A 26,243-nucleotide genomic window follows, 5' to 3' on the forward strand; every position below is an offset into this window, starting at 1 on the left:
GTATTTATTTCATACATGTATCACACTTGGGGGCCACCATGGCAGGGACAGTACAGTTGCACTTACTCAGCTCTGACTGATCCAGCCCAAATGCCCGGGATCCCAGTAAAGAGAGACAGAGGGGTGGGCCTGCTATCAGTGAGAGGTGGCTCAGTTGCCGCCTGGCTTTGGCACTGGTACCTGCGGGTGCCATGGGGGCTGCCATATGTCCCAGACATGCACAGAATAAATACACACATACTGGCAAATGGGGTTTTATTCATGATCATTATATATAAACATGAATGTGCTACAAATACTCCCACCCAATCAGCACGAGGCTGCCCTTTTTCCTACAAAACCGGTTGGACAATAAGAACAAAGTCATTGCACTTAAAAATGGCAGCTGAAACTGTCAGGTGGCAACCCTACCAATAACAGCAACCTACTATATTTAAAGGGATACTGTCATAGGAAAACATGTTTTCTTCCCCAAAATTTATCAGTTAATAGTGCTGCTCCAGCAGAATTCTGCACTGAATCCATTTTTCAAAAGAGCAGAGAGATTTTTTTAAATTCAATTTTGAAATCTGACCTGGGGCTAAACATATTGTCAATTTCCCAGTGGCCCCCAGTCATGTGACTTGTGCTCTGATAAACTTCAGTCACTCTTTACTGCTGTACTGCAAGTTGGAGTGATTTCACCGCCTCCCTTTCCCCCCCAGCAGCCTAAAAACAGAACAATGGGAAGGTAACGAGATAGCAGGTCCCGGACAAAAGATAACAGCTCCCTAGAAGATCTACAGAACAGCACTCAATAGTAAAAGCCAAGTCCCACTGAGATTCAGTTACATTAAGTAGGAGAAAAAACAGCCTGCCAGAAAGTAGTTCCATCCTAAAGTGCAGGCACAAGTCACATGACTGAGGCAGCTGGGAAACTGACAATATGTCTAGCCCCATGTCAGATTCCAAAATTGAATCTAAAAAAATCTGTTTGTTCTTTTGAAGTGAAGAATTCTGCTGGAGCAGCACTATTAACTGATGCATTTTGGAAAAAACATGTTTTCCCATGACAGTATCCCTTTAAGTAACTTTATGGTGCCCAATCACACCCCAGTGCTGCTAGGGCTGGAAGGTACTTTATGGCAGCCATGTGTCAGTGACAGTCTGTACCTACATTTAAAGGGGAAGTTCGGCTTAATGCTCACCTTTAGTATGGCATGGGCAGGACTAGCCGCCACCACCACAAGTAATTAGTCTTCATTTACTATTTTTATTTTCCAGCTCCCAGGCTTGGAAGGCAAACTGCAACCTGGTAGCGGTGTGGAAGTCAAAACAAAAGGTGAACTTCCCCTTTAACCTGACGGCAGCCTGGTCCTCTAAGTATTGGGGTGCAATCATACGTGCTGAACCTCAGAACCTGGATCCACCCCGTGTTTAGAACAGTTGCAGGAGCCAATCAGAGTGCTGCGTTTGTGTGCATTACATCCTGTGTACCTGCCAAGCCCAGGTAGCCCCCTGGAATAACGAGGGTCACGCTGGATTAGGGCTGTACATTGTCTCTTTAATCCCCTGCTCAGTATTTAGCTCATGCCCCTAGGAACCACAAACTTAAGAAAATGAAAGCAGGGTGCAGTGTCCATGGGGAGGGGGCGGATTTCCAAATTGCTAGTTTTCTAGGGGCCCTAGTGGGTTTAGTAATCCAAGGGAAACATAATGAATGTGTTTTTAACCAGTTTTCTGACAGTTACTGTGTTGGGGTACAAAGTGATGCTCCCCACCCCCAAGAACTAAGTTCAATCTGATTCCCGAATGTCGCTTTAACAAAAACGGACGACGCTCCTCATGTTGGCGCCAGTTCCTCGAATGAGTCCAGCCAATCTCCAGGCTTTTTGGTCTGTGTGGACTTGCCAGGCTCCTCCCACAAGCAGGGCAGTTTGGTCAGTAAATCTCCCCCACTGCTTGTCATTGTGCCAGCAGACAGGGGTGCAGTTACATGAAAGAAAATGGAATTGGGCCCCAGGGGTAGGGCCGTCTCACTCTCATTGCAAAGTCTTGTTTAAGAAGCCCCTTTAGGCCTGTAATGGTCCCAAATACATTGCCCCCGCCAGGGGCAGTCCCTATCGTGCCACATGGTTACCAGGTAGAGTGCTGTTCACCAAATGGATGACTGGTAAAGGGTGGGCCTCCGTGTTGAACACCCAATTATCTAATGGCAGGAGGTCGTCACTGGAGAAAAGGAGGTACAGGTACCTGTGGGGGGGGGGGGGTAAACAGTGAGAGACCAGGTTATATATACAGAATAAGACTCCTAAACCTTAATTTCTGTCCCACAAAAAGGGCTTTATTATTATAGGCGATGTCTAAAGGCCAGTCCCCCACAGTCCCAACACCCCCTCCATCGGCCAGTCCCCTCCATCCTCATATTCCCAGCCCCCCCTGTTATACTGATACTTGCAATAGCCCAGCCCGCCCCCGTCCTGATACTCTCCATAGCCCAGACCCCCTCCATCCAGAAATTTCCTAGCTCAGCTCCCTGTCCAGTACTCTCTATAGCCCAGCCCCCTTTATACCAATATTCTCCATAGCCCAGCCCCCCTTTATACCAATACTCTCCATAGCCAAGCCCCTCTTTATACCAATACTCTCTATAGCCAAGCCCCCTTTATACCGATACTCTCCAAAGGCCAGTCTCCCCATCCTGATACTCTCTATAGCCCAGCCCCCATCCTGATACTTTATTCTCTCTATAGCCCAGCCCCCCTTAATACTGATACTCTCTATAGCCCAGCCCTCTATCCTGATACTCTCTATAGCCCAGCTCCCTGCCCGGATACTCTCTATAGCCCAGCCCCCCTATATACTGATACGCTCCATAGCCCAGCCCCCCATCCCGACACTCTCCATAGCCCAGCCCCCATCCTGATACTCTGTATAGTCCAGCCCCCCAATCCTAATATCCTCTATAGCCCAGCCCCCCAATCCTGATACTCTGTGTAGCCCAGCTCCCCGTCCTGATACTCTCTATAGCCCAGCCCCCCTTTACACTGATACTCTCCATAGCCCAGCCCCCTCATCCTGATACTCTCGATAGCCAAGCTCCCCTTTACACTGATACTCTTCATAACCCAGTTCCCCCATTCTGATACTATCTACAGGCCAGCCACCCGATACTCTCTATAGCCCAGCCCCCCTTTATACTGATACTGTCTATAGCCCAAGCCCACTCTTTTATACGGATACTCTGTGTATCCCAGTTAACTAACAGCCCTTAATACTGACAAAAAGTCAGATAGTGGAGGGAATAACTGGTATAAACTCACTTAAGGGTCTCGGCCAGGAAGAAGCTCTGCTGTACATCATCGTAGGTTGGAGACGAGGCATACACATCCTTGATCCCAGAGAATCCCCCACTCACCCTGCAGTACTTTTCAATGGCCTGTAGATGGTGACAAACCCAATTTATATTCCCATGTAGTGTATTTATCCTGCCTGCTCTGCACTGAATCTCTTTCTATAGCGGCTCATTACTCATTGGACTGGTAATACTCTGTGGACCAGGGGTTCCCTCTAGTGGCCACAGTGGCACAGAATCTGCAGGCAGACGTGTGCAAGAAGCACTGTGGCACACGCAGGGTTACTGCAGTTACACACTCAACTTCATTTAGTGAATTCAGACCTACAGTGAATGGTTATTGGATTTAAACTGGGTTTAAAGGGAAAGAAAACCTTACAATAAGTGTTTACTATGACTTGCAGCTGGTCTTTATTTTCACAGTTTTAATTATTGTTGGTTTTTTTTTTTTTGCTACTGTAGCTCTTCAGCTTGGAATTTTAGATGGTTGCTTATCAGGGCAACCCTAGCAACCAGAATTTAAGATGCATATAAGACAACATAACCCTAAGGAGAAGCAATTGAACTATTCATATAACCCTAATCTCACAATAAACAGGGCTCCTGGTAGGAACACAAGGTGAGGGATTGGCTGGAGGAGCATTTACAGAACTGAGCGCCACTTACCTGAGCAGCCTCCCAGCCCCACTGCCGGTATTTTGGGTCGTGGGTAAAGCGCCACATGTACCAATAAGTCTCAATGACCTCTGGCCTCAGGATGTAATACTTCTCATTCTGTCTCATGGCTACTGCCTCTGCACCACCATCGAACTTAAAGGCCTCTGGGCCCAGCTTTAGCACTACGGAAAGAGAATAGACAACAAGGCAAGGTGGGGGGGGGGAGAAATAAAACAGAGAGAGAAATAGAAGACAATTAATCTAATTTATACAAATAGAACACTAGTGTATAATTTAAGCAGCAGCCAATTGGAATAATTATAATGGGGTAGTTACACTGATGGAAAGCCATTAATTCGCCCATTGCGTCTCTCTCACATACCCGTCCTGTCATAAGACTCGTGGCATGTATGGGCAATCTCAGCCCCCAGCTGAAGGTAGTGGCCAGCCTTGTCCCCAGGGGAGCCGTCAGCACCCAGTGCCAGCATGCCGCCCGCAAAGCAAGTCAGGTGACCCATCTTCCTTTCCAGGTGGCCGTTCTTCCACTCGCCGATAAAGGTCAGACCCCCACTGGACTTGCGGATCAGGTGTCTCTCTATGGCCTGTGCCAGGACAAAAGGTTCAATAAAGCAGATAGAAAGAAGGACAAACAAGAAGCTGATCCTGGCTGCCTACTGTAAGGCTACTCTCAACCATGAAGTTGGTCTGAGAAGGGTCAGACAAATCTGCTGGGGAAGTGCCCAGTCAGGACACACTGAAAAATGAATGATGGATTAACCCTTCCAGGTTACACTAAAGAAATCTGCCTCAGATATGGGGAGGTGCCATATTGTTTAATGGTAACTTCAGGCAGGCAGAGAACCCACTTGATTTTTTAAAGGGTACACGTCACCCAAAAAAATGCTTCCAAATCCTATTTGATCATGTTAGTCGTGCATGAATGAACTTTAATTACACTGTAAAAAATGAATTTTGTTTTTTTCCATCTGGAAATTCATAATTAAAGCAAGCAGGCAGGAGCCATTTTGTGGACACTGTTATTAAGGCAAGTCTTGAATCATCTCAGAATCTTGTTTGTGCATCAGAATGGGGGACCTGATGTCCATCCCCATTGCACTGGCTACACAATTAAATGGTTAAGAGAATGGGGGGGAATGTGGGGAGAGCAGTGACATCTAGGAAGTGCTGAATCGAAAGTGAAAGTAATTGCCTAAAGCATAGAGAAGGGACAGGCAATATTTGATTGACAGCTGAGATTTTTAAATACGTTTATAACAGCTATGAATGCTTTAATAAAAAAACAAGAATTAGGATTTCATGTTTAAATGTTCATTTGAAAAGGACTTTTATTATACAGCTTTTTAGGTCTGGGTGACAGGTCCGCTTTAACATTAGAGAAGTAGCTACAGATGGGCACAAACTGGCATACTCACATCAATGGCGCTGTCGTACATATGCCGAGCCTCTAGGTCGTTGCGATCTGATACCAGCCATGCCTTCAGCAGGTATTCATAGAAACTGTCTCCCAAGCCTCCCACCGACGTATGGTCTGTAGTGCAAAGAGGGGGTTATAGGCTCACACCAGCACCAAGTTATACCACCCCCCATATAAAGGCACAAACTGGCAAGATTGGCATGGAGATGTCACAGAAGGGGAAGTTGTTGGTGTGTCACCAATGGGGATGGCAAGTCTGGACTGAGATTCAAAATAAACCCTGGCATTTCAGGTACATGGTGGCCCAACCAGCCCAATATATAGTGACTGTCTATGGCAACTTACAGCAGCCCCTCTGGCATTTGCCAGAACTCACAGATTGCCAGTCCAGGCCTGGGGATGGGCCCTAGTTTCAGTTAAACCCACCACCCACCTGAACCCCCATCAGAGCCTAGAAGCTAACCACCCATGGAATTCTCACTGTGAGACATAGAGAAGAGTAACGTAGTGTTGGCCACTAGAGGTGCTTCCCTGGCACACAATTCATGCTGCAGCCGGATCAGAAGTGCAGTGTGCTGAACACAGGCTTAAACACATGGGCTTATGGCACAATGGTAAAATCAGATGTTTGCACCAGTTGGGATGTCAGAATTAAGTTCACCCTACCCTTTTGGCGGCATGACTCCCAGAACCACCGGTAGCACCTCTCTACACCGAAGAGACGTACAAGAGATATGAGCACTTACGCTGCCCCCAGCGCCCCGTCCTAGGATTCAAGTAGTTGGGGAAAAGTCCATTGGGTCGATCCATTTTCTGCAGGAGCTTTCGAATGTGCATAACCTAAAAGAACATGTGTGCTCTTATACAGGACTGATTAACCCTATGTGTGCTCTTATACAGTTATATGGACTAATTAACCCTATGTGTGCACTTATACAGACATATGGACTGATTAACCCTATGTGTGCTCTTTTACAGGCATATTGACTGATTAACCCCACATCTTCCTATACAGGCTCATTCTCCCTGTCCATATGGACTAATTAACTGTGTGCTTATACAGCCATAAGGATTAACCCCACAAGTTCCTATATAGGCTCACTCTACCTGTCCATATGGACTGATTAACCCAATGTGTGCTTATACAGGCTCCCTCTTCAGTGTGCTCTTATACAGGCATATGGGCTGATGAACCCTATGTGTTCCTATACAGGCTCACTATCCCTGTGCATGTGGACTGATTAACCCCAAATGTTCCTATATAGGCTCACTTACCTTGTCATAATAAACGGGGTTCCCTGTCAAGTAGGTAAGATGCACAAACTCCAGGTGTAGGGTGCCAAACTCTGCCAGGATACTACTCCCAGCCGATGCCCAGCCCCAGTTCCTGCCAACACCACTGTAGTAATACAAAAAAAAGATCCACTACTGAGTGTTCGCTCTCTACCCTCATACGGTACTGGCAACTCCCACCTAGTAGGTATAAATACAAATATACAGAGAAGGATAGATTTCCATTGAGACAGAGTGTGGGGAAACACACAGCCTTGTAAATATAGAATGATTTCAGATCTGGCTGCAGACTACAGTGCTAAACAAAACTGCGCTGCTGATATTAAGGGTCTCTATAGCAGGAGGAAGGGGGCTGACAGTCAAGGTCAGGAGACAGGATTTACTAAAGAACTTTACGTTTTGAGGTTCACCATAGCCCACGGGATTCCAGTTGGGGTGTTGAACGCAGGGAGAAGCTTCTCTGCCAGCAGAACTGCCTTGTTCTTAAATACCTGAAAGAGAAGGAAAGCCCCCATAAATCATCACTGCACTGCTTTTGGGTAACTGTATTGTATCATGTATTGCCGTCCAGTCAGAGCAGAAGCCGTGCTCTAGGACAGTGGTACTGGGGGGCAGGTAGACTAAGAGGCACATTTATCAAGGGTCAAACTTTCAAATTCATGTGAGTTTTTTTTTTTAACTCACATGAATTTGATTTAACTCTAAATTCGAATATTCAATTATTTATTAAAAAAATACGTATAACGCGGACAAATTTTACTATCCCGAAAACTCGAATGGAATTAAATTCGAATTCGACCAAACTCGATTCAAGTTTTTTCTCTGAAAAAAACTCAAATGTCAGGAAGGCTGCAAACATCTTCAAATTAGTTACTGGAACTCTCCCATTGACATACAGGAATTCGGGAAGGTTTAAAGTGTCCAATAGTCGAATTTGAATTCTTAAAGGGCCAAACTATTGATAAATCTTGAAAATCTAATTTTTAAATAAAACTCGAATAGAGTTTGGATAATTCCCTAGTTGAATTTGACAGGTTTGACCATAAAAATTTGAATTTTCAAATCAACCCTTAAAGGGGTGGTTCACCTTTAAGTTAACTTTTAGTATGTTATATAATGGCCAATTCTAAGCACATTGTCAATTGGTCTTCATTATATATTTTCTATAGTTTTAAAATGATTTGCCTTTTTCTTCTGACTCTTTGCAGCTTTCAAATGGGTGTCGCTGACCTCATTTAAAAAGCAAATGCTCTGCAAGGCTACAATTGTATTGTTATTGCTACTTTTTATGTCTCATCTTTCTAGTAAGGTCCTCTCCTAGTCAAATCAATGAATGGTTGCTAGGGTAATTTTGGACCCTAGTTACCAGATTGCTTAAAATGCAAATTGAGGAGCTGCTGAATAAAAAGATCAATAACTCAAAAACCTTAAATAATAAAACATGACAACCAATTGCAAATTGTCTCAGAATATCACTCTCGACATCATACTAAAAGTTAGCTCAAAGGTGAACAACCCCCCTAGGAGTGGCAGATATTTATGCAGTAAATAGCATGTGGGTGGTAAGTGCACATATTCTTCTGTATCAGACTGGGAGTAAATAATTCCACAGATAGTAATGTCTCTAAAGGTGGCCATAGACTCAAAGATCTGCTCGTTTGGCGACATCGCCAAACGAGCGGATCTTTCCCCGATATGCCACTAAACTGCGTGGCTATATCAGGGGTAATTCGTATGGCCGAACGATCGAATTACGATGCGCCAAGCGGCTCCGACGGGTCGGTCGGGTAAAAATCCAACCTTCCCGATCGATATCGTGGCCAGATATGGATCGGGATGACCCGTCGGAAGCCGCCATACACGGGCAGATAAGCTGTCAAATCGGTCCAAACAACCGATATCGGCAGCTTTATCTGCCCGTGTATGGCCACCTTAAGGGCCCATCTCTGCAGGGGACATTCTAGCACCATTCATTTATATCACCTCATTAGTAACTGGCTGTTCCAATGACCTTTCCCCTTTCTGCATGGAGGTCATGTGACTGCAGGGTCAGGTCAATATAAATCAGCTGCATACATACAATGATGTGACTTGACAAATGTGCCTCCTGGGAATTCTGTTATTCAGATAGCTAGAATCTCAGCTGCCATAAAGCAGGGCAGGACTTCTGCGTCCAATGGGGATCAGATATGATCTGTGCAGCCACTGGGACAGAATGCTCGGTTATGCAGATTTATATTAGAAACCACCATCAGTCTTGGTCCTAAGATAATGATATGCAATTCCAATGCTTGATTGGACACATGTGCCCTGCTTGTTGCTTCCCTGACTTCATTTGAAGAGACCCTCGTGAGGCCCAGTCACTATCTCTGCTGCTCATACAAGTGCATTCCTAGAGGAGGGGCCCCTGCCAAACAATCTAGTGACACAAATGGACTCTGGGCAGAGAAGACAAACTATTACGGATGATTCGTGCTACAGAGCTGCGTCAGTTTATGAAGCTAATCAGAGCAAGAGAATCTCCCGGACTGTAGGAAACATGCGAGCAATGGCGACGGGGATGTGGGAAATGCATCTGATACGCGGTGTCTGCTGCTGCTAATGGGGCTGATTTAGTAGGTATAGAAGTGCCACCTGTAGAACACAGAACTGCTGGTTCTAACTACACACCATAACACTGCCCCTGGGGTGTTACTATCTTCTCCCCGAGGCTTCTTACTTTCCATACCTCATGGGGTGAGGTACCAGGGCCATACTAGTGCAGGGCAGACAGATACCTACCTGGGCAGCGTTGGCATTTCTGAGGACATTGAACAAGGCAATTATACTTTGTGGCACCCAGTCCTTATAATACTCCCTGCTACTCCTGGACACCCCTGATGTTACTGTACATAGTCATGCTGAAGCGCCACCCACCCTACGTGACTTTGCCCAGGAGGATTGTGGGACCGGCCCTTGAGATCACTCCTAATTACCATATCTAACACACAGAGCGAGTAGCAAATACTGAGGGGAATGCTTAATGGTGCAATTGCTGCGGCCAATCCTGCATTCTCTGCAGCTCATAGACTGGTGCAGGGGACGAGACACCATCAATCACTGAGACCAGAGGCAAAGAGCGTTTGCAGCAGGAAATGCTGGGAAAATCAGGGACTTCAAGGGAACACATGGCTGCAGGTAGGAGATCAGCAGAGTTTGTAGTTATAGGTGCCAGTGCACTATTAACCCCTTGAGTCAGTCGTGTCCCTGGCCAAAGCATGGAAAGAAACAGATTGATCCCAGCACAGTTGTCTTCCTGGCTAAAGCATGGCAGGACACAGCCCTCCCATAGCTTCAAATATTATCCCCTCATGTTCCACATCTCCCTGACTATGTGACTGGGATGCAGAGGAGATGGACTATTGCTAGAGACTTTTATTGAGGTCTATTCTGCCTTGCCTCGTGGCAGCAGCTCTGTGTATGTACTTACCTCTTGCCCAGACAGGTAGAATGCTGCCAGCAAGCCGCCAATGAACCGGATGTTCACCTCAAACACAGACACCTCTGCATTCTGGGAAACAGAAAAGAATTATAAGGGTGGGTTCAGCGCAAACATGGTTTTAAAGGGGACAGGCATGATTTTCTAATGTGGGAAAGGAGAACCTTGACCTGGCCTAAAACAACTTCAGAGAATCAGATGGGCAGAGACAGACACAGAATCATTATTTTGAGAGCAATTTATCTTACCACACTGAAATCCAGATTACTTTGCACCCATTCCTGTCCATCTCTGAACTCATCCAGGAGCCCCATAATGTACAGAGTGTCCAGGGCATCCACGATTGTGGCTCCCATCTGGGAATTTCCTGGGGAGACACAATGTGGGGTTGGGATGAACTCAACAATAAATGTAGAGCCGGACACCCAGGATACAAGTCAGTCCCCTGATCACGTTACATAAGCATCCCCCTAACTGGCCTTCAGGCTGGGCCCCCTAAGCTCATAACAAGGTTACAGATAGATAGAAACATTGGGGTAACAGTCACCCTGCTATAGTTCCAGGGGTACCCAGGGCACAAATAAGCACTCACCCCAAATCTCCCCCTAACTGGCCTGCAAGCTGGGCCTACTTAGCTCATAACAAGGTTACAGATATATAGAAACATTGGGGTAACAGTCACTCTGCTAACTGTGAAGACATTATGGGCACAATTTGCATGGCACTCAGAGAGAAGAATGGTTACTGGTTCTTACCAAATATATTTGTGGAGTGGCCCTTCCTGGCAATGGGTTTGAGCTCATTGTGGCCCCAGCCATACTGCTTGTAATTGTCCCAGGCATGCTTCATCATCTATAGAGAAAGAAGAATACGTTGTACGTGACTGGATAGGAGGCACTTGGGGAGTTAGGTCACTAGTATAGTGGGGGGCGGGGAGTGGAAGCCATGGAGAACAGATGGATTACAGGTTCTGTACAACTCTTGGCACAGTCTTTGTGTTCCACCACTAGGGCTTTTTATTACACTTACACAAACACACACTTGTTTGTGTTACACTGACAGAGTCTTGTGCACCATTTTGCACTATTTAAGGACATTTAACATCAAAAAATTATTGAGTTTGATGGAGTCACCAGTTATTTTATGTGAGCAGCAATCAATTATCTGTTGGCTTAATAAAGCCCTGTCCACTCTACTGTTCAATGGAACATTATATAATACTTATTTATGACCTGCCTCAAGGCCAAACAAAATTAAATGATATTTACATTATATATAATGCCCCAAAACAGAACTATATTTGTATTGCTTCTGTTTTTCCCCCCAACCTACGTGGCCTGAGAAAAGGTCTTGTTACCTCTTTAATTTTGTCCCGTTTCTCTCTGATGTCGGGGTCCCCAGGATCCCCATTCTTTATCTCTGGGAGGTTGGGGACTGGGACAAGTGGAAGGGGTGGGTTATCCTTTTTCTTTAGCTCCTCAACCAGCTTGCTTTTCTCTGTCTGGATCTCAGCACGGATCTCATCCCGTGACTTCTTCAGCTTCTCTTTGGCCTCCTCTAGCGCCCGCTCATGGTCGGCTCGAATCTTGTTTCTCAGCTCCTCCTCCTCCTCCCTGGCAAAGAGAAAGGGCATGGTCATGGGGCAGACAAATGGCCGTTGGCTTTACAAAAGCGACGAAATAAAGGATGGCACAGTGCTGGTGAATAGGTGGTTCACCGTTAAGTATAGAAAGTCCTATTCCTAGCAACTGGTAATTTTTATGTATGATTATAGTTTTGAATCATCTACGATTTTCCAGCTTTCAAATGGGGGTCCCTGGCAGCTAAAGAACTATTGCTATGTGAGCTTACAAATGTTATTATTACTGTTACTATATATTCCTTATTATATTCAGGCTAATGTAAACAAGACCCTAGCAATTCACTTAAGGTTTCATAGTCCCAATGCTGAAATAAATAATTGATGCGCGTTCCCTGTGATGCTCAACAATGGGCAGCCCAAGCATTAAAGGAGCCAGTGACTTGGGAGAGTCCGGTCCAGCAATGCAGGGCACAGGGATACCCAGAACACATAGAGGCACTGTACTTACTGGGGAATATTATTATCCTGACTGATCACTAGGTACAAATTACACCCTATAGGCACGTATGTATATAAAGAGGGGAAAATAAGTATTGAACACATCAATGTTTTTCTCAGTAAATCTATTTCTAATGGGGCTACTGAAATGAAATGGACATCAGATGTCGGTAAGAAGCCAAGTAACCCAAACACATACAAAGAACTTACAACAAATAAATCCATAAATGAAATTCTGTGTAATAAAGTGCAATGGACACAGGGAATTGAACACATGAAGAAAAGGAGGAACAAAACAGCCTGGAAAGCCAAGAAACCTGCTGAAATGTGTCTGAAAGCAAAATCCTGTGCAAATGAATATCAGCTGGTGTAATTGATGGCCTATAAAAAAGATTTCTCATTACCAACGTATCACACAAGAAGCATCTCATGATGGGGAAAAGCAAAGAGCTCTCTCAAGGCCTTCACAAACTTATTGTTGCACAACCAATTGATGGCATTGGTTCCAGACGTATTTCTAAAGGTAGCCATAGACCTTAAGATCTTCTTGTTATCATAGGGCCAAGCTTATCTTAAAACAATCGTTTAAATGTACGATTTGTCAACAAAAACGGCTATTTGAAGCAATATCATCTAGTTGAAGCCTGGAAAACGGTGGCTAGCTGCCTGCTGGGCCCAGCAGACAGTTAGACAATGGATACGTTTCACTGTGACCGATGAAAATCATCTAACATGGTCGATCAATTTTCTGACCGATGTCGGACGAAAAATCGTTAGATGCACAGTATTTCGGAGCCCTCTAACCTCACGATAATTTGACGGATTTGTTGGACTGCACTAAAATCCATTGTTAGGGATAGAAAAATCTTAATATCTATAGCCACCTTTAGCTTCTGAATGTTCCAGCGAGCACTTTTATGGCCATAATTTCGGATGTGGAAAGAACATCATTTCACCCTTAAACGGCCACGACCAGGTGCTCCACACAAAGTTTCTGACAGAGGAGTTAAAAGAATAATCGGAGATTGTCCAAGAGCCAAGAATCACTCTTTGAATGTCATTGCACAAACCATGTTTGGAGGAGAAATGGCACTGCACATCACCACAAAAACTCCATATGCGTAACTTGTCAGTGCTATATAAATAAATGATCATCATCATCATCATCCAGGAGGTGCCTTGAAGGTGTCATTGGCAACAAAGGTTTTTCTACTAAGTATTAAAAACATTTCAGTAAGTGTGTTCAATACTTATTCCCTGTGTCATTGCACTTTACTACACAGAACCACATTTATGGACTTATTTGTTGTGTGTTCTTTGTAGGTGTGGGTTACTTGGGTTGTGTGAGATGATAGAAAGGGTAACTATTTTCAGGCTAAATGAACGGAATGACCACTCTGATTTTCCCCTAATCCGTATTTCATTAGCACACATACCACTAACGGGATTTCTTCTGACACAGTGAGTACAAATGGTCGCGCCTGCTGCAAAACTCATCATCCCTTATTTGATTTTACCCACATCACCCAGGGAACATGCCTTACCCATCGGCCCAAAAAGTGGCAATCAAGTTCAACCCCAACAAACCCACCCATCCACCAAGATCATGAGCAAGAATCCGTTTGTGAACCTACACACAACTTACAACTATACTAACATAACAACCAATGTTACATGGCATGCAAGAGATTGTAAGCTCTAAGGGTAAGGGGCCAACTTTATAATGTAACATCAACAGCAGTAACCTATAAACCTGTGCAAAATTAACTGCAATAGCCTTGCAACCAGTGCAACATCAACTGCAAGCCTTTTTAGACTAGTGCAGTTATGCACAGTGCAAGCACATTATTCCCCTGTGGACTTTGATTTGCAAAACCTGCATCATGCCAACCTGCTGGCATTTGTGTCTGTGTGCGACTGTGAGAGGAATAACAATCCACTGAAGTACCTCGGAGGGCCCTGGGCCCCCACAGAGCACCAGCTGCTGGTGTAAGAGGTGTTTAGTGGAAACAAACAGGCTGTGCGGTGTCAATGGGGATGGAGAGGCTCTTGAGATGATTGCTGTTTGGGTACAGAAAGGTTTGTTAATCAAGCGCTGGCACTGACAAACAGCAGGAGAGCCCATCGGACTGGCACTGTGGTACCATGCACACAGAGCCACACATCTCTGTAACTGGAAAGGGCCACAATCTCCTGGGCACAATTGAGACCCTCAGCTACATGCATATAAGAATGTGATTATGGAGGAATGACACCATAGGTGGGGGCACCGACTAATAAGTAACTTTAAAATATATTTAAGAAAAATCTCTTATTCCCAAAGTTTAGGGGATCCCGAAAATGATTTGTACAGGCAGGGGCATTATAATACATGCAGCAGTTCTAGCCTAGCTGGGGTCGACATGAGTGCCAACCAGTACTGCACTCCATGTAATTGCCCAAGCACAGTAGTACCAACCCATACTCCCCATGTGACTGCCCTAGCACAGTAATGCCAACCCAGACTACCCATGTGATTGCCCTAGCACAGTAATGCCAACCCAGACTCCCAATGTGACTGCCCTAGTACAGTAATGCCAATCCAGACTACCCATGTGACTGCCCTAGCACAGTAATGCCAACCTAGACTCCCCATGTGACTGCCCTAGTACAGTAATGCCAACCCAGACTCCCCATGTGACTGCCCTAGTACAGTAATGCCAATCCAGACTACCCATGTGACTGCCCTAGTACAGTAATGCCAACCCAGACTCCCCATGTGACTGCCCTAGTACAGTAATGCCAATCCAGACTACCCATGTGACTGCCCTAGTACAGTAATGCCAACCCAGACTCCCAATGTGAGTTTGTCATTGTCTGGCTCAGTAGTACAATAATATCCCAGGTGATTTACTCTAACTGTCTTGCCCAGTAGCGCCAATCAAAACATTTTGACCTGAATGTCTAGATCATGTGAAGTCTCAGATGTTATTTACCATTTGAGAAAACCACAGATCAGGAAAAGTTTTTGGATTATTTGGATCAAGTTTCCATCACAACACTATATAAGCACAATAATTGTCATGGAGAGACAACCTGTGTTCCTGTCTAACCACCATGCAGGGAACACTTCCAGACCTTTTAATGATTAGCACAGAAACACTTACAAACTGGGCTTATTATAGTGATTAGCAGACAGCCCTATAAAGAAGCCTTTTCCAGGAGTGGCTATTATTATACCCAGCAGGAGGGCAGCAGGTAACTATGGGCACTATTATACTCAGCGGGAGGGCAACAGTGGGCACTGGTATTTCTATACCCAGCAGGGGGGCAGCAGGTAACTATGGACACTATTATACTCAGCAGGAGGGCAGCAGGTGACTGTGGGCACTAGTATTATTATACACAGCAGGAGGGAAGCAGGCAACTGTGGGCACTAGTATTATACTCAGCAGGAGGGCAGCAGGCGCCTGTGGATATTGCTGTGATTATAAGTAGCAGTATGGCAGCAAATATGTTGGTAGGTGGGGCTTCCTGCGTCCCAGTGTAATATTTATCTATTGCGAGTTGTATGATATAGAACACAATGATCAATTTCTCCCAAAGGGAGCGTATAGGCAACAATAGAATGGGTCAGTTACACGAATCAGGTGCCAGTCACCAGTTAAAATACATTCTCTCTTTTCCCGCAGAATCCATTACTTAAAGACATAGTGAGTGGCACCGGGCCAGAGGGTCGTCTCGACCCAAAGAGCAGCAAACGGCTCCTTCCTTCATATATTCATAGAAATTCAGATGGCACACACAAAAGCATTCGTGCTAAATGGTTGTAGTTTTATTGAGACCATTTAGCACGAATGCTTTAGTGGGTGCCATCTGAATTTCTATGAATATATGGACTAAGGATACCAAGGATTGCAGCAAGGATCCCAGATAGAGCACCACCCAAAAAAGTGAGCAGATTCTGCAATATTATATACATTATATGACCTCCTTCCTTCATAGTCACAATGTACAAGGGAACCACGGTCTATGGCAGAAATACTTCCTATCTAGAACGGTGCTGCCATGGGAGGAGAACAGCCCCCTTACACAATCACTACAAAAGGGAACATTCCAACACTGCCACGGACACAGCAAAGGGCAGCAAGCACCCGGCCATATGGACTATTAACATGAAATACAGTGTCGGCCGTAGCAACACCACACGCAGACACAAACAACAGGAGATAATAAAAGTAATGTTAAAGGAGAACTAAAGGGCTAAAAATGCAATATTTTAATTTACTGAACTTACTGCACCAGCCTTAAGTTTCAGCATCACAACTGCAGCAATGATCCAGGAATTCAAACTTGTCACAGGGGGTCACCATCTTGGAAAGTGTCTGTGACACTCACATGCTCAGTGGGCTCTGAGCAGCTGTTGAGAAGCTAAGCTTAGGGCTCGTCACTAATTATCCAGCAGAAAATGAGGTTGGCCTGTAATATAAGCTAAGTTACAGGGCTGATTATTAAATTAATTTAATTAAATTCTGATGCTAATTGCACTGGTTTCTGTGCTGCAATGTAGTAATTATCTGTATTAATTACTAATCAGCCTTATATTGTAACATTTCTATTATATATGTACTGTATATTGTGAGTGGGCCCCTAAGCTCAGTAAGTGACAGCAGCACAGAGCATGTGCAGTGAATCAGCAGAAAAGAAGACAGGGAGCTACTGGGGCATCTTTGGAGACACAGATCTTTACTGCTAAAGGGCTGTGGTTACCTTGGGCTGGTACAGAAGCCCAAAACATAATGTACAACATTTCTAGCCTACTTCTTTAGTTAGGCTTTAGTTCTTCTTTAACCGGAGACTGCAGAGTCTCAGCAGGCAACAGACACTGAATTGGCACAATTGTGCTGGAACGTGCACACACTGGGCAAGGAGAGAGCCTTCTATCTTTGCTGCTTTTCATATCTGGGATGAAAGCGGCAAAGCATCTTAATGAAAGAGCTGGAGCGGAACTAATATGCGGGTCAGGACATCAGAGTGTAGGGCAAATACTATGGGTATACTCTGAACAGAAACAGCCTGAGGAGCAGCAGTCTGACCTACTTATTGCAGAAGAAAGGGGAGAAAAGGAAAGCAGGAGGGTGGGAGTCACATCTTGCATTGTTCTTCAGAACCTTGCTCCCCATGCACACGGGTGCTCTAGAAATGGCAATGGAAGCATGCCCGCTGGGTGCTCATGCCCCCTGCTTCATGTAGGAAAATGTTCCCACTGATACTAGAATACACAAAAGCACCCAGGGAGGTTCTATATATTAAGGAGATTCTGCCAACAAGTTCAAGGTTCTAGGTGGCTGCCTTCCTGCTGAGGCTGGACTGTAACTTCATCACCCTACAGATAAAGGCTGAAATGCCAAGCTTGAGAACTCAGATACATTTATTGGTGATACATAAAAAAACAGCAAAAAATGACCAACTGCATGCAGGGCTTTTCGTCACCTCGTGTAATCAAAGCCCCCTCTAAATGCCAGTAGTTGCTCTGCTGTTGTTGTGGGCATAGTGCACGGCTAACATGTGGATTATGTGAGTTGCAGTTTGGCAACAGTCGTCCCATTTATGGCATAAAAATGATCAATATTTGTCCAGGCTCATTCAGGTGAGACGAGGAGCTCAATGCATGGATGGAACCAAGTGAACCACCTCGTGTGACCTTCCCAAACAAGGGCTTGGCCTGTGAGCTAGAGGCTTGGCATGGGCACAGGCTTTGTGCTGGGATTAGATGCAGTAACAACCTGGCAGCCTCAGTGGTATGTGCTGTGTCTTTAAGAAGGGCCCCAGCTCTATCAGGAGTACAAATGCCAGAGGGAACATACCAGTGAATCCATACACACGCATACATGCTGTGCCATAATGTGCTACACATACAGTACACATGGTTGCCCTTCCTATCAGCTGGAGCACTGCCAGGGTGTAGGAATGAAGCCCTGAGCAGCACATGCCCCAGCTTCTCCCTTTTGGAATTACACAAACATCACAACAACAGGCTGCCAGGTTCTGCCATTATCTATGTACCACCTGCGAGGCTTCTTGGTATATACTCTACTCCTCTGAGCAGACCTTAAGGCTCTCAGATGCTGCAGAACTTCCTAGAGTTCAATCAAGATCAGCCATGCTCTAGAAGAACTTCCTAGCTCAGGCTTATCAAAAGCACCAGGGTGAGCATAGAACCACACAAAGCCCTGATCTATTTGAACTTCTAAAACAGAGCTATGGTCAAACTTGGTCTAGAAAAACTTCCTAGCATAAAACCCCACCCTACTGATCTATTTGAACTTCTATGCAAGAAGTTCTGCTAGACCAGGGCTATGCAGGGTTCTATGCTAGGAAGTTCTGATATACCAGGGCTTTGTAGAGTTCTATGCAGAGCTATGGCCAAACTAGGTCTATCAGAACATCCTTGCAAAGAACCCCACAAAGCCCTGGTCTATCAGAACCTCCTAGCATAGAACCCCACAAGGACCTTGTCCATAAGAACTTCCTAATATAGAACCCCACTACGCCCTGGTCTACCAGAACTTCCTAGCATAGAACCCCGCATAGCCCTGCTGTAGCAAATCTTCCTAACATAGAACCCCAAAAAGCTATGGTCTATCAGAACTTCCTAGCATAGAACCCTGCATAGCCCTGGTCGATCAGAACGTCCTAGCATAGAACCCCAAAAAGCCCTGGTCTACCAGAAGTTCCTAGCATAGAAACCTGAATAGCTCTGGTCTATCACAACTTCCTAGCATAGAATCATGCAGAACCTCCTAGCCTAGAACCCCACAAAACCCTGGTTTACCACAACTTCCTAGCATAGAACCCTGCATAGCCCTAGTCTATCAGAACTTCCTAGCATAGAATCCTGCAGAACTTCCTAGCACAGAACCCCGCTTAGCCCTGCTGTAGCAGATCTTCCTAGCATAGAACCCCACAAAACCCTGGTCTTTCAGAACTTCCTAGCATAGAACCCTGCATAGCCCTGGTCTATCAGAACTTCCTAGCATAGAATCCTGCAGGACTTCCTAGCACAGAACCCCACATAGCCCTGGTCTATCAGAACATCCTAGCACATTGCCAAGCCCTGTTGTTTATGAACACAGACTAGCAGCTCACATGTTCCTGGTGCAAGGATCGGAGGCCCCTCACTGCCAAGGATTCAGGTAATTAATAAGCCCGGGTGGTCTGATTTAGAACAATCTTGAGTAAATCAAGTAGGAGGTGATCCCTAGTTCCTACGGAAACCTTAGTGCAGTTACTGGGGTTCCCAGTGTTACTCATTTTCCTGCTTCAAGTAGATTGAATCAAAACCCACCAAGACATAGTTATATTTATAGTTTATATAGACGCCCTTCTGAATAGGGACACTGGCACAACAAATGGATTCACACAAAGTCTCTTACTGTTCCATAAACTCAAGTGATTGCGCCAGGCCTGGAGCTGTGCCAACCTGCCCTTATCAACGCTACGTCTAAATCCTTCCAAATCCCAGAATAACCTGATAAAGCCTGGAAGCCCATCAGCTGTTCTACATCTGCTCCTCGCCTTATCCTAATCCCGTGTCGGAATTATTGCACTTCATAATCACATCCAGCGCCGGCGGCTGCCAACAGGTTTCCCACTGCCCCATGGCACCACTTCCCAGACTGATAGGGGGGCTATAACAAACCTATAGAAAAAAATACCAAAATGAAACAATCCCATTCCCAGATCCACATCAATCAATACATCCTGACTGTCCGGTTCTACAGGAAACATGAAATTTCAGCCTCATTTACGAAGCATGAGGTCAGACGTGCAGCGATTACATTACAAGTCACCAAGAACGCCAATTATCGATTATTATTGAGGCCGCATCTCCAGCCTATAGGAAAGAGCGGCAATGGAAGCAAATACTAACAACAGAATAAAGAAGCGCGATTTGAACGGGACCCTAATTAGGCAATTAATTGTGCACAATAAAAGACTAAGCGGGGAAGTGTTTGGCAAAGTGGAATTGTGTTCCGGGAGCAAAAACAATGACCAGGAGCTAAATTAGCCCAGGTCTAATTATTGTATTCTCTGCCAATTAGGAGACTTCAATTAAATGTCTTAATGAGAATGATGGCGGTTCGTTAGCGAAGTCTTTTGTAGAAACACATCAGTCGGCAAGGTGAGCAGGCTGGGTGAGATATATACAGCTATGCAGCCTCTCTCACTTGCACAACGGCAGGCATGCGACCATGTGGAGAGTGGTCAGCGGGGGGTGGGTGTTGCCGAATTTGTTTGTGCCTCTGGGACATTTGGTTCCACTTATCACTACAACCAAGATATTGGTGGGATTCTCCACCCAACACACAGACAGACAATCATTTGGTACAAAAGTATCAGTAAGGGGCAGATTCATCAAGGGTCGAATAGAAAATTAAAATTTTTATATATTGAATTTTCGAGTTTATTTTAGTGTAATTCGACTAGGGAATAGTCCAAATTCGATTCAAGTTTAAAAAAATATCGAAATTTATCATGTAGTGTCCCTTTAAGAATTCGAATTTGACTATTTGCTATCTGAAACCTGCCAAATTGGTGTTTTAGCCTATGGGGGACCCCCTAAAATCAATTTTGAGTTGTTTGGTGGACTTTTGAAAATCGGTTTTGTTATTTGGTGAAAAAACTCTTTATTTCCACTTATAATTATAAGACATACAGACAACATGATGTTCAGTGCCCTTTAAGAATTTGAATTGGACTATTTGCCATCTGAAACCTGCCGAATTGGTGTTTTAGCCTATGGGGGACCTCCTACAATCAATTTTCAGTTGTTTGGTGGACTTTTGAAAATCGATTTTTTTTTAACTCTAATCGTTTTCCAGTTTTCTGTTATTTCCACTTATAATTATAAGACATACAGACAACATGATGTCCAGTGCCCTTTAATGCCACCTTTACTCTGTACTTCTCCTGTGCCCCAACATGTACCTACCGTTGTGGCCTATAAAAATGCAAATATATATATATATATATATATATATATATATATATATATATATATATATATATAGCCAATCTTACTCAGCCTGACAGCACACCAGCCAAAAAAGGGTTAAAACTGGCTTTCCCTCGGGCTCATACAATTCCCCTTTTCCCACAGAGCAATAATGGGGAAATGCAACTTCCATTCCAGCAATTATTTGGCGCATTAGAGGAACTGACAAGATCTTGCATGAGATCACAGAGCTACAGTATAATAACAGGTTGGAGCTGTTCCCTTTAATAACAAGCTGAGGGTTAACACTTTCATGGAAGAGAACGAACAGTGATGAAAGTGTAAGGATGAGGGAGAGGTGGAAGAAGCCAAGGTGTTCAATTCAGAAGCTGGAATGCCCGGGAATGGGGCCTATGTGCTATGTAAGCAGGGGTCATTCCTTATTACTGTCAGGAATGGGCCAAGCAGAAAGTACAGTTAAAGTGGCATACACTGGCATAAAGACTCTAGGTGGTGCGGGTTTGGATAGGGTCGTCTGTAGGTGGCACATGTGTAAATCGGGTCAAACTGCCTACCACAGAGATCTCAGTTCAGCGTGACAGTTGCAGTGCCAGAGTTGCTGGGGTGTAGACCAGTATGGTTGCCCGTATGCCATTTTCCTGCAGGACACAAAGGTCAGCTCCATTGCCTGACATTGTTTCTGTGGCAACATAGCTCTAAGGTAAAGGTAAAGGTGCGCCCAAGAGGCATGCACTCACTATGCCACGTACAAGAAGGAGGCACAGCCCTGTCTGAGGGCACTTAGCTAATTTCTAGATGAAACTGCCCCAGTGAGGGCTTCATAGAGGGAACAGGCCAGGAAACAGCACGTGGCACAGAATAAGATCTCCTGCAGCACAAATATGGCAACGTATAAGGGTTGTTGTTACAGACAGGGTCTGTGCCAGCCAAAGCTTCACATACACGACAAGCCTATGCACAGGAAAGCAGCACAGAAACGGTTTCAGCACCCTCCATGCTTCCGGCATGTGATTGGGAAAGAGTTAATAGGCAGGCAGGTACTTGCTGCCCCCCCTCAAGCTTTAAACTGCTTTAACCTCCTCCCTCCCAGAAGCATCAGCAGTGCAGTTCAACATATTTTCCTGTCTTAGGTGATAATTAAAGGCCAATCCCTAAGGAACTACGAGTGCCATCTGTGCGTCAGGGAACATTAGCCAGAGCTTCCTGGTTATACCCGCTCTCAGCACCATGCAGAGGGTGACATGACAGACACAAATGGGTATCACTGACATATTGTCAGGGGTGCCTACACTTAAAGGGCACTGCTACACACAAAAAAAATTTACTTGCTTTACAGTCCCCTCCCCAGGTGAAAAATAATTGCAACTCTGTGCCAATATTAAGTGTCTAACGGTTTATGCAAGGAGCAACCCAGCCCGTCGGTGCAAACCTCTGTGTCCCATTTAGTCGGACTTGTCCTTTTTTCAACCCATTCTGTGTCATGAGTAAATAAGAGTTTCTCTTCCCATGAAGCACATTAAGGCCCGTCCCGGATTTGTAAATATGAGTCGTAATCCCTTTAAATCCTTGTTCTACTATTAATCCTTCTAGGAAAGAAAGAAAGAAATCAGGCAATGATGTGTTTCATGCATCAGGTACAGCGTGCAAAGGAAAACAGCACCAGGCCTTGCACCCAATGCACCCTTCACTTCCGTCACATCTTGGCTCAGTGAGATGTCACTCAAGCGCCTGTCTCTCAGTCATCCAGAGTGAAATGTACAATTCCATGTCTGCTCCAGTCAGTTAAGGTTCCCCTGAACTCTTAACTAGGTCCCAGATGCACAAAAACTTTATGAAATCACTGCCCTTATCTATGCCCTGCGTACCCCTGGAACTATAGCAGGGTGACTGTTAACCCAATATTTCTATATATCTGTAACCTTGTTATTAGCTAAGGAAGCCCATCCTGATGGCCAGTTAGGGGGGAGATTTGGGGTGAGTGCTAATTTGTGCGCTGGGTACCTCTGGAACTATAGCAGGGTGACTGTTACCCCAATGTTTCTATAAATCTGTAACCTTGTTATGAGCTAAGGGGGCCCAATCTATAAGCCAGTTAGTGTAAGATCTGGGGTAAGTTTCCAGGCCTGGATACCCCTCAGATCAACTGTTTGTATTTGACACTTCATTATGTGCAAAGGGGACCCTGAACAAACGCTGGACTGATGAGGGGAATCCAAAAAATGTCTGAAATCATTATTCTGGCATACAGACAATGGTCTCTTTGACATGTGCCAGAGAGATTATTATCAGCAGTTAAGCCATGCTATGTGGATCGTTAGAGAAAATGTTTAATCACTCTCATTGGTCCTTGCCCTGTTGGACCTTACTCTTGCCTAGCAAGGCACAAACACACACATTCATTAGGAGCCATTCAACCTACTAAGTATTTGGATTGAGGGGAAACCAATGCAGACCTGGGTGAACATACAAGTGGGTGGGTACTGTTTGGAATTTTATGCATGACCCAAGCGTGTTAGGAGCAGCACAACACTGCAGATGGCCATCACAGAAAAAGTAATGTTTCCCTTCCCACCTTGCAAGGACAGTAAGTCATGTGACCTGTTTCTTAAATTATCAGAGTTAGAGCCACCTCAACATGTTGGGAGAGAAGTACAGCCAAAGGTACAAGAAGCTGCCCAGCCATGCAGTGACTCGTACAGGGTTGTACAGGGGCACATAGCAAATGAGAGAAAGGGAGCAAAGCAGCAAAAAAGAGGAGTTGAGCAGACATGTAAGGGCTACCTATGACTCCCATCATCTGTGCTGGTCAGCAACATCACCTAACCCTAGAGCAGACACCTGTCACACAAAGTCTGAAATTTAAGAGACAGATTCCAAACCTTATTAAAAGCCCAAATAATGACTTCCTGTCTGGCACGTGCAAGGGTCTCCCAACCCCTCCTACCTGTGTCGGTGCCCGTCATGGCCTTGTCCGTGGATGAGAAGGCTGCCAGAGTTCTTGCCTCCTTTATCAGACTCTATATGGGGGATAAGCACATCCTCCAGGCCCAGGTCAAAGCGTTTGTGCTTGGAGGAGTCGGGGAGAAAAAAGAAAGCCCCGAAACAGAGGGTGATAAAGGCACTGAGGATAAGAAGCAGAATGAATTTCTCAGAGAGTCTCAGGGTGGCCCGATGGTGGGGAAATGATGAAGTTCCAAGATTCAGAGCCGGGATCCGGCGCCCTGTGAGTGGGAGAAGGGCTGGGGTGGTCATGGTGGGCGTTAAAATGCTGTCACTCCTAATGCAGAGTGAGTATCATGTTATACCTAATGTACAATGCATTGATAGCTGCTTCTAGTTGCACTGGGCCAGAGGGCAAGTGGTGCAATTTAATCTTCAGTATCCCCTGCTGGAAGAGTAGGGTCCTCTCTGGGGTCTCTCCAGCTCTGCCCACTTATTCCATTCTGCCCAGCAGCCTGTTACCAGCGAGGCAGATCCACACAGTTCCGGCTTCTTAAGTTCCGACTACCTGCAACAGAGACAGAAACAACTACTGAACCAATAGAATATGTAAGTAAGAGATAGGATATCACATTCTAGATAGGGATAAACCATGTCAGTGAAGCCCACACCCTGCACTTGACCGGGAATCAGTCAGTGATGGGCGAGGAGGAAGGGACACTAAAACAGGGACTTGCCAAAACTCATTAACGATAGGGGCTTTTGACATCTAGTTATCCTAATACCCCAGGTAACAGTAAAGAGACTCCAGAGAACAAGATGCCCCCAGCCCAATGGAAATTAAATGGGGCAATCATGAGGCAGCCCCTGGCATCATGTTACCCTGGGGTCATATATTAAAGAGGGGGCAGAACGGAAGCAATACATTCACCCTCAGGACAAGGCAGGGAGGCTTTACCTCCAAACAGGGGCAGTTGGATGGGTCTCCCAGGCAGCCAAATACCCCACAGCTGGGATGAGAGTTGCTCTAAGTGCCCAACAGGTAAGTGTATGTGATCAACTGCCACATGGGCAATTTTAGCAGATGTTCCAGGCTGGCAGTTACCCCTGGGGTAATTATAACTGGAGCTGCAGAAGAACACTTACCCTGTGGTAATTCAGATTGATGCTGCAGGAAGTCACTTACCCCTAGGATAATTGTAACTGGAGCTGATGGAGGACACTTACCTTTGGGGTAATTATAACAGGAGCTGCAGGAGGCCACACACCCCAGGGGCAGTTGTGAGGCGATGTGCTGGAATCCAGTTGTCCCAGGGGCAGTTGTGAAGAGACCTGAAGAAATCCAGTTACCTCAGGGCAGTGATGATGTCCATCCAGGCCGGCCGGCTCACCCGCGCTGTGAGTAGGAAAGTCCCGTGAGTCCGCACGGCCCAGTGATGAGCTGGGCCCCCTGACACACTGCGAAGTCGGCTCTGCCCGCGGAGCCTCCCTGCTCGCTCCCTGTCACCGCAGCTCCGCCTCTGCCTCACACCGTAATAGTTACAGACGCCATCTTGGCCGAATGGGAGGGGCGAAGGGGGCTGCCATGGAGACGCCAGGAGAACCAGCTGACACAAGAATCAGAGCGAGGCTTGGCTTATGACACTTCCTGGTTTGCCTACAGGCGCAGACTTGCAGAAGGGTGTACAATGTGCCAAGAAGGCGGGAAGGCTGGCACAGAAAACATCGAAGGCGGAGAATGCCGGGTACTTTCCGCTTAAAGAAGAATTGCAGCCCTCAATAACGTTTTATGTGGGAAATGGATGTCCTCTAAGCAGTTGATGTTATTAGTCGTTTTGTATTTCTGGAGAAACAAACCCTTAATAAAAAAAAGCCCTACCCTACATGCCCCTAACTCTTTACTTACCCCTCGGTGCAGATTCTGTCCAGCAGAGATCACGGGCGCCATCTTCAGCCGCTTCTGTAATTTTTGGAATGAGACCGGCGCTTCGGCAATTCTCGTGAGTTTCGGCGCATGCGCAGTTGTCG

General features: G+C 45.5%; 1 protein-coding gene across 2 annotated transcripts; it reads right to left on the bottom strand.

Moving 5' to 3' along the window:
• Positions 1–1,522: 1,522 nt before the first annotated feature.
• Positions 1,523–25,802, bottom strand: MGC130950 (uncharacterized protein). 2 transcript variants are annotated; one of them, XM_041583229.1, is made up of 14 exons: positions 25,443–25,802; positions 24,220–24,783; positions 11,555–11,810; positions 10,953–11,049; positions 10,446–10,564; positions 10,189–10,269; positions 7,116–7,210; positions 6,702–6,825; positions 6,173–6,266; positions 5,425–5,540; positions 4,374–4,593; positions 4,001–4,173; positions 3,303–3,418; positions 1,523–2,232 (listed from the first exon to the last, which is right to left on the bottom strand). In XM_041583229.1, exons 2-14 carry the CDS (start codon positions 24,525–24,527, stop codon positions 2,100–2,102), a joined length of 1,932 nt encoding a protein of 643 aa, XP_041439163.1. In that variant the 5' UTR covers positions 24,528–24,783; positions 25,443–25,802; the 3' UTR covers positions 1,523–2,099.
• Positions 25,803–26,243: the final 441 nt, after the last annotated feature.

The sequence above is a fragment of the Xenopus laevis genome, chromosome 2S (genome assembly GCF_017654675.1).
Source record: "Xenopus laevis strain J_2021 chromosome 2S, Xenopus_laevis_v10.1, whole genome shotgun sequence".
Taxonomy (NCBI): Eukaryota; Metazoa; Chordata; class Amphibia; order Anura; family Pipidae; genus Xenopus; species Xenopus laevis.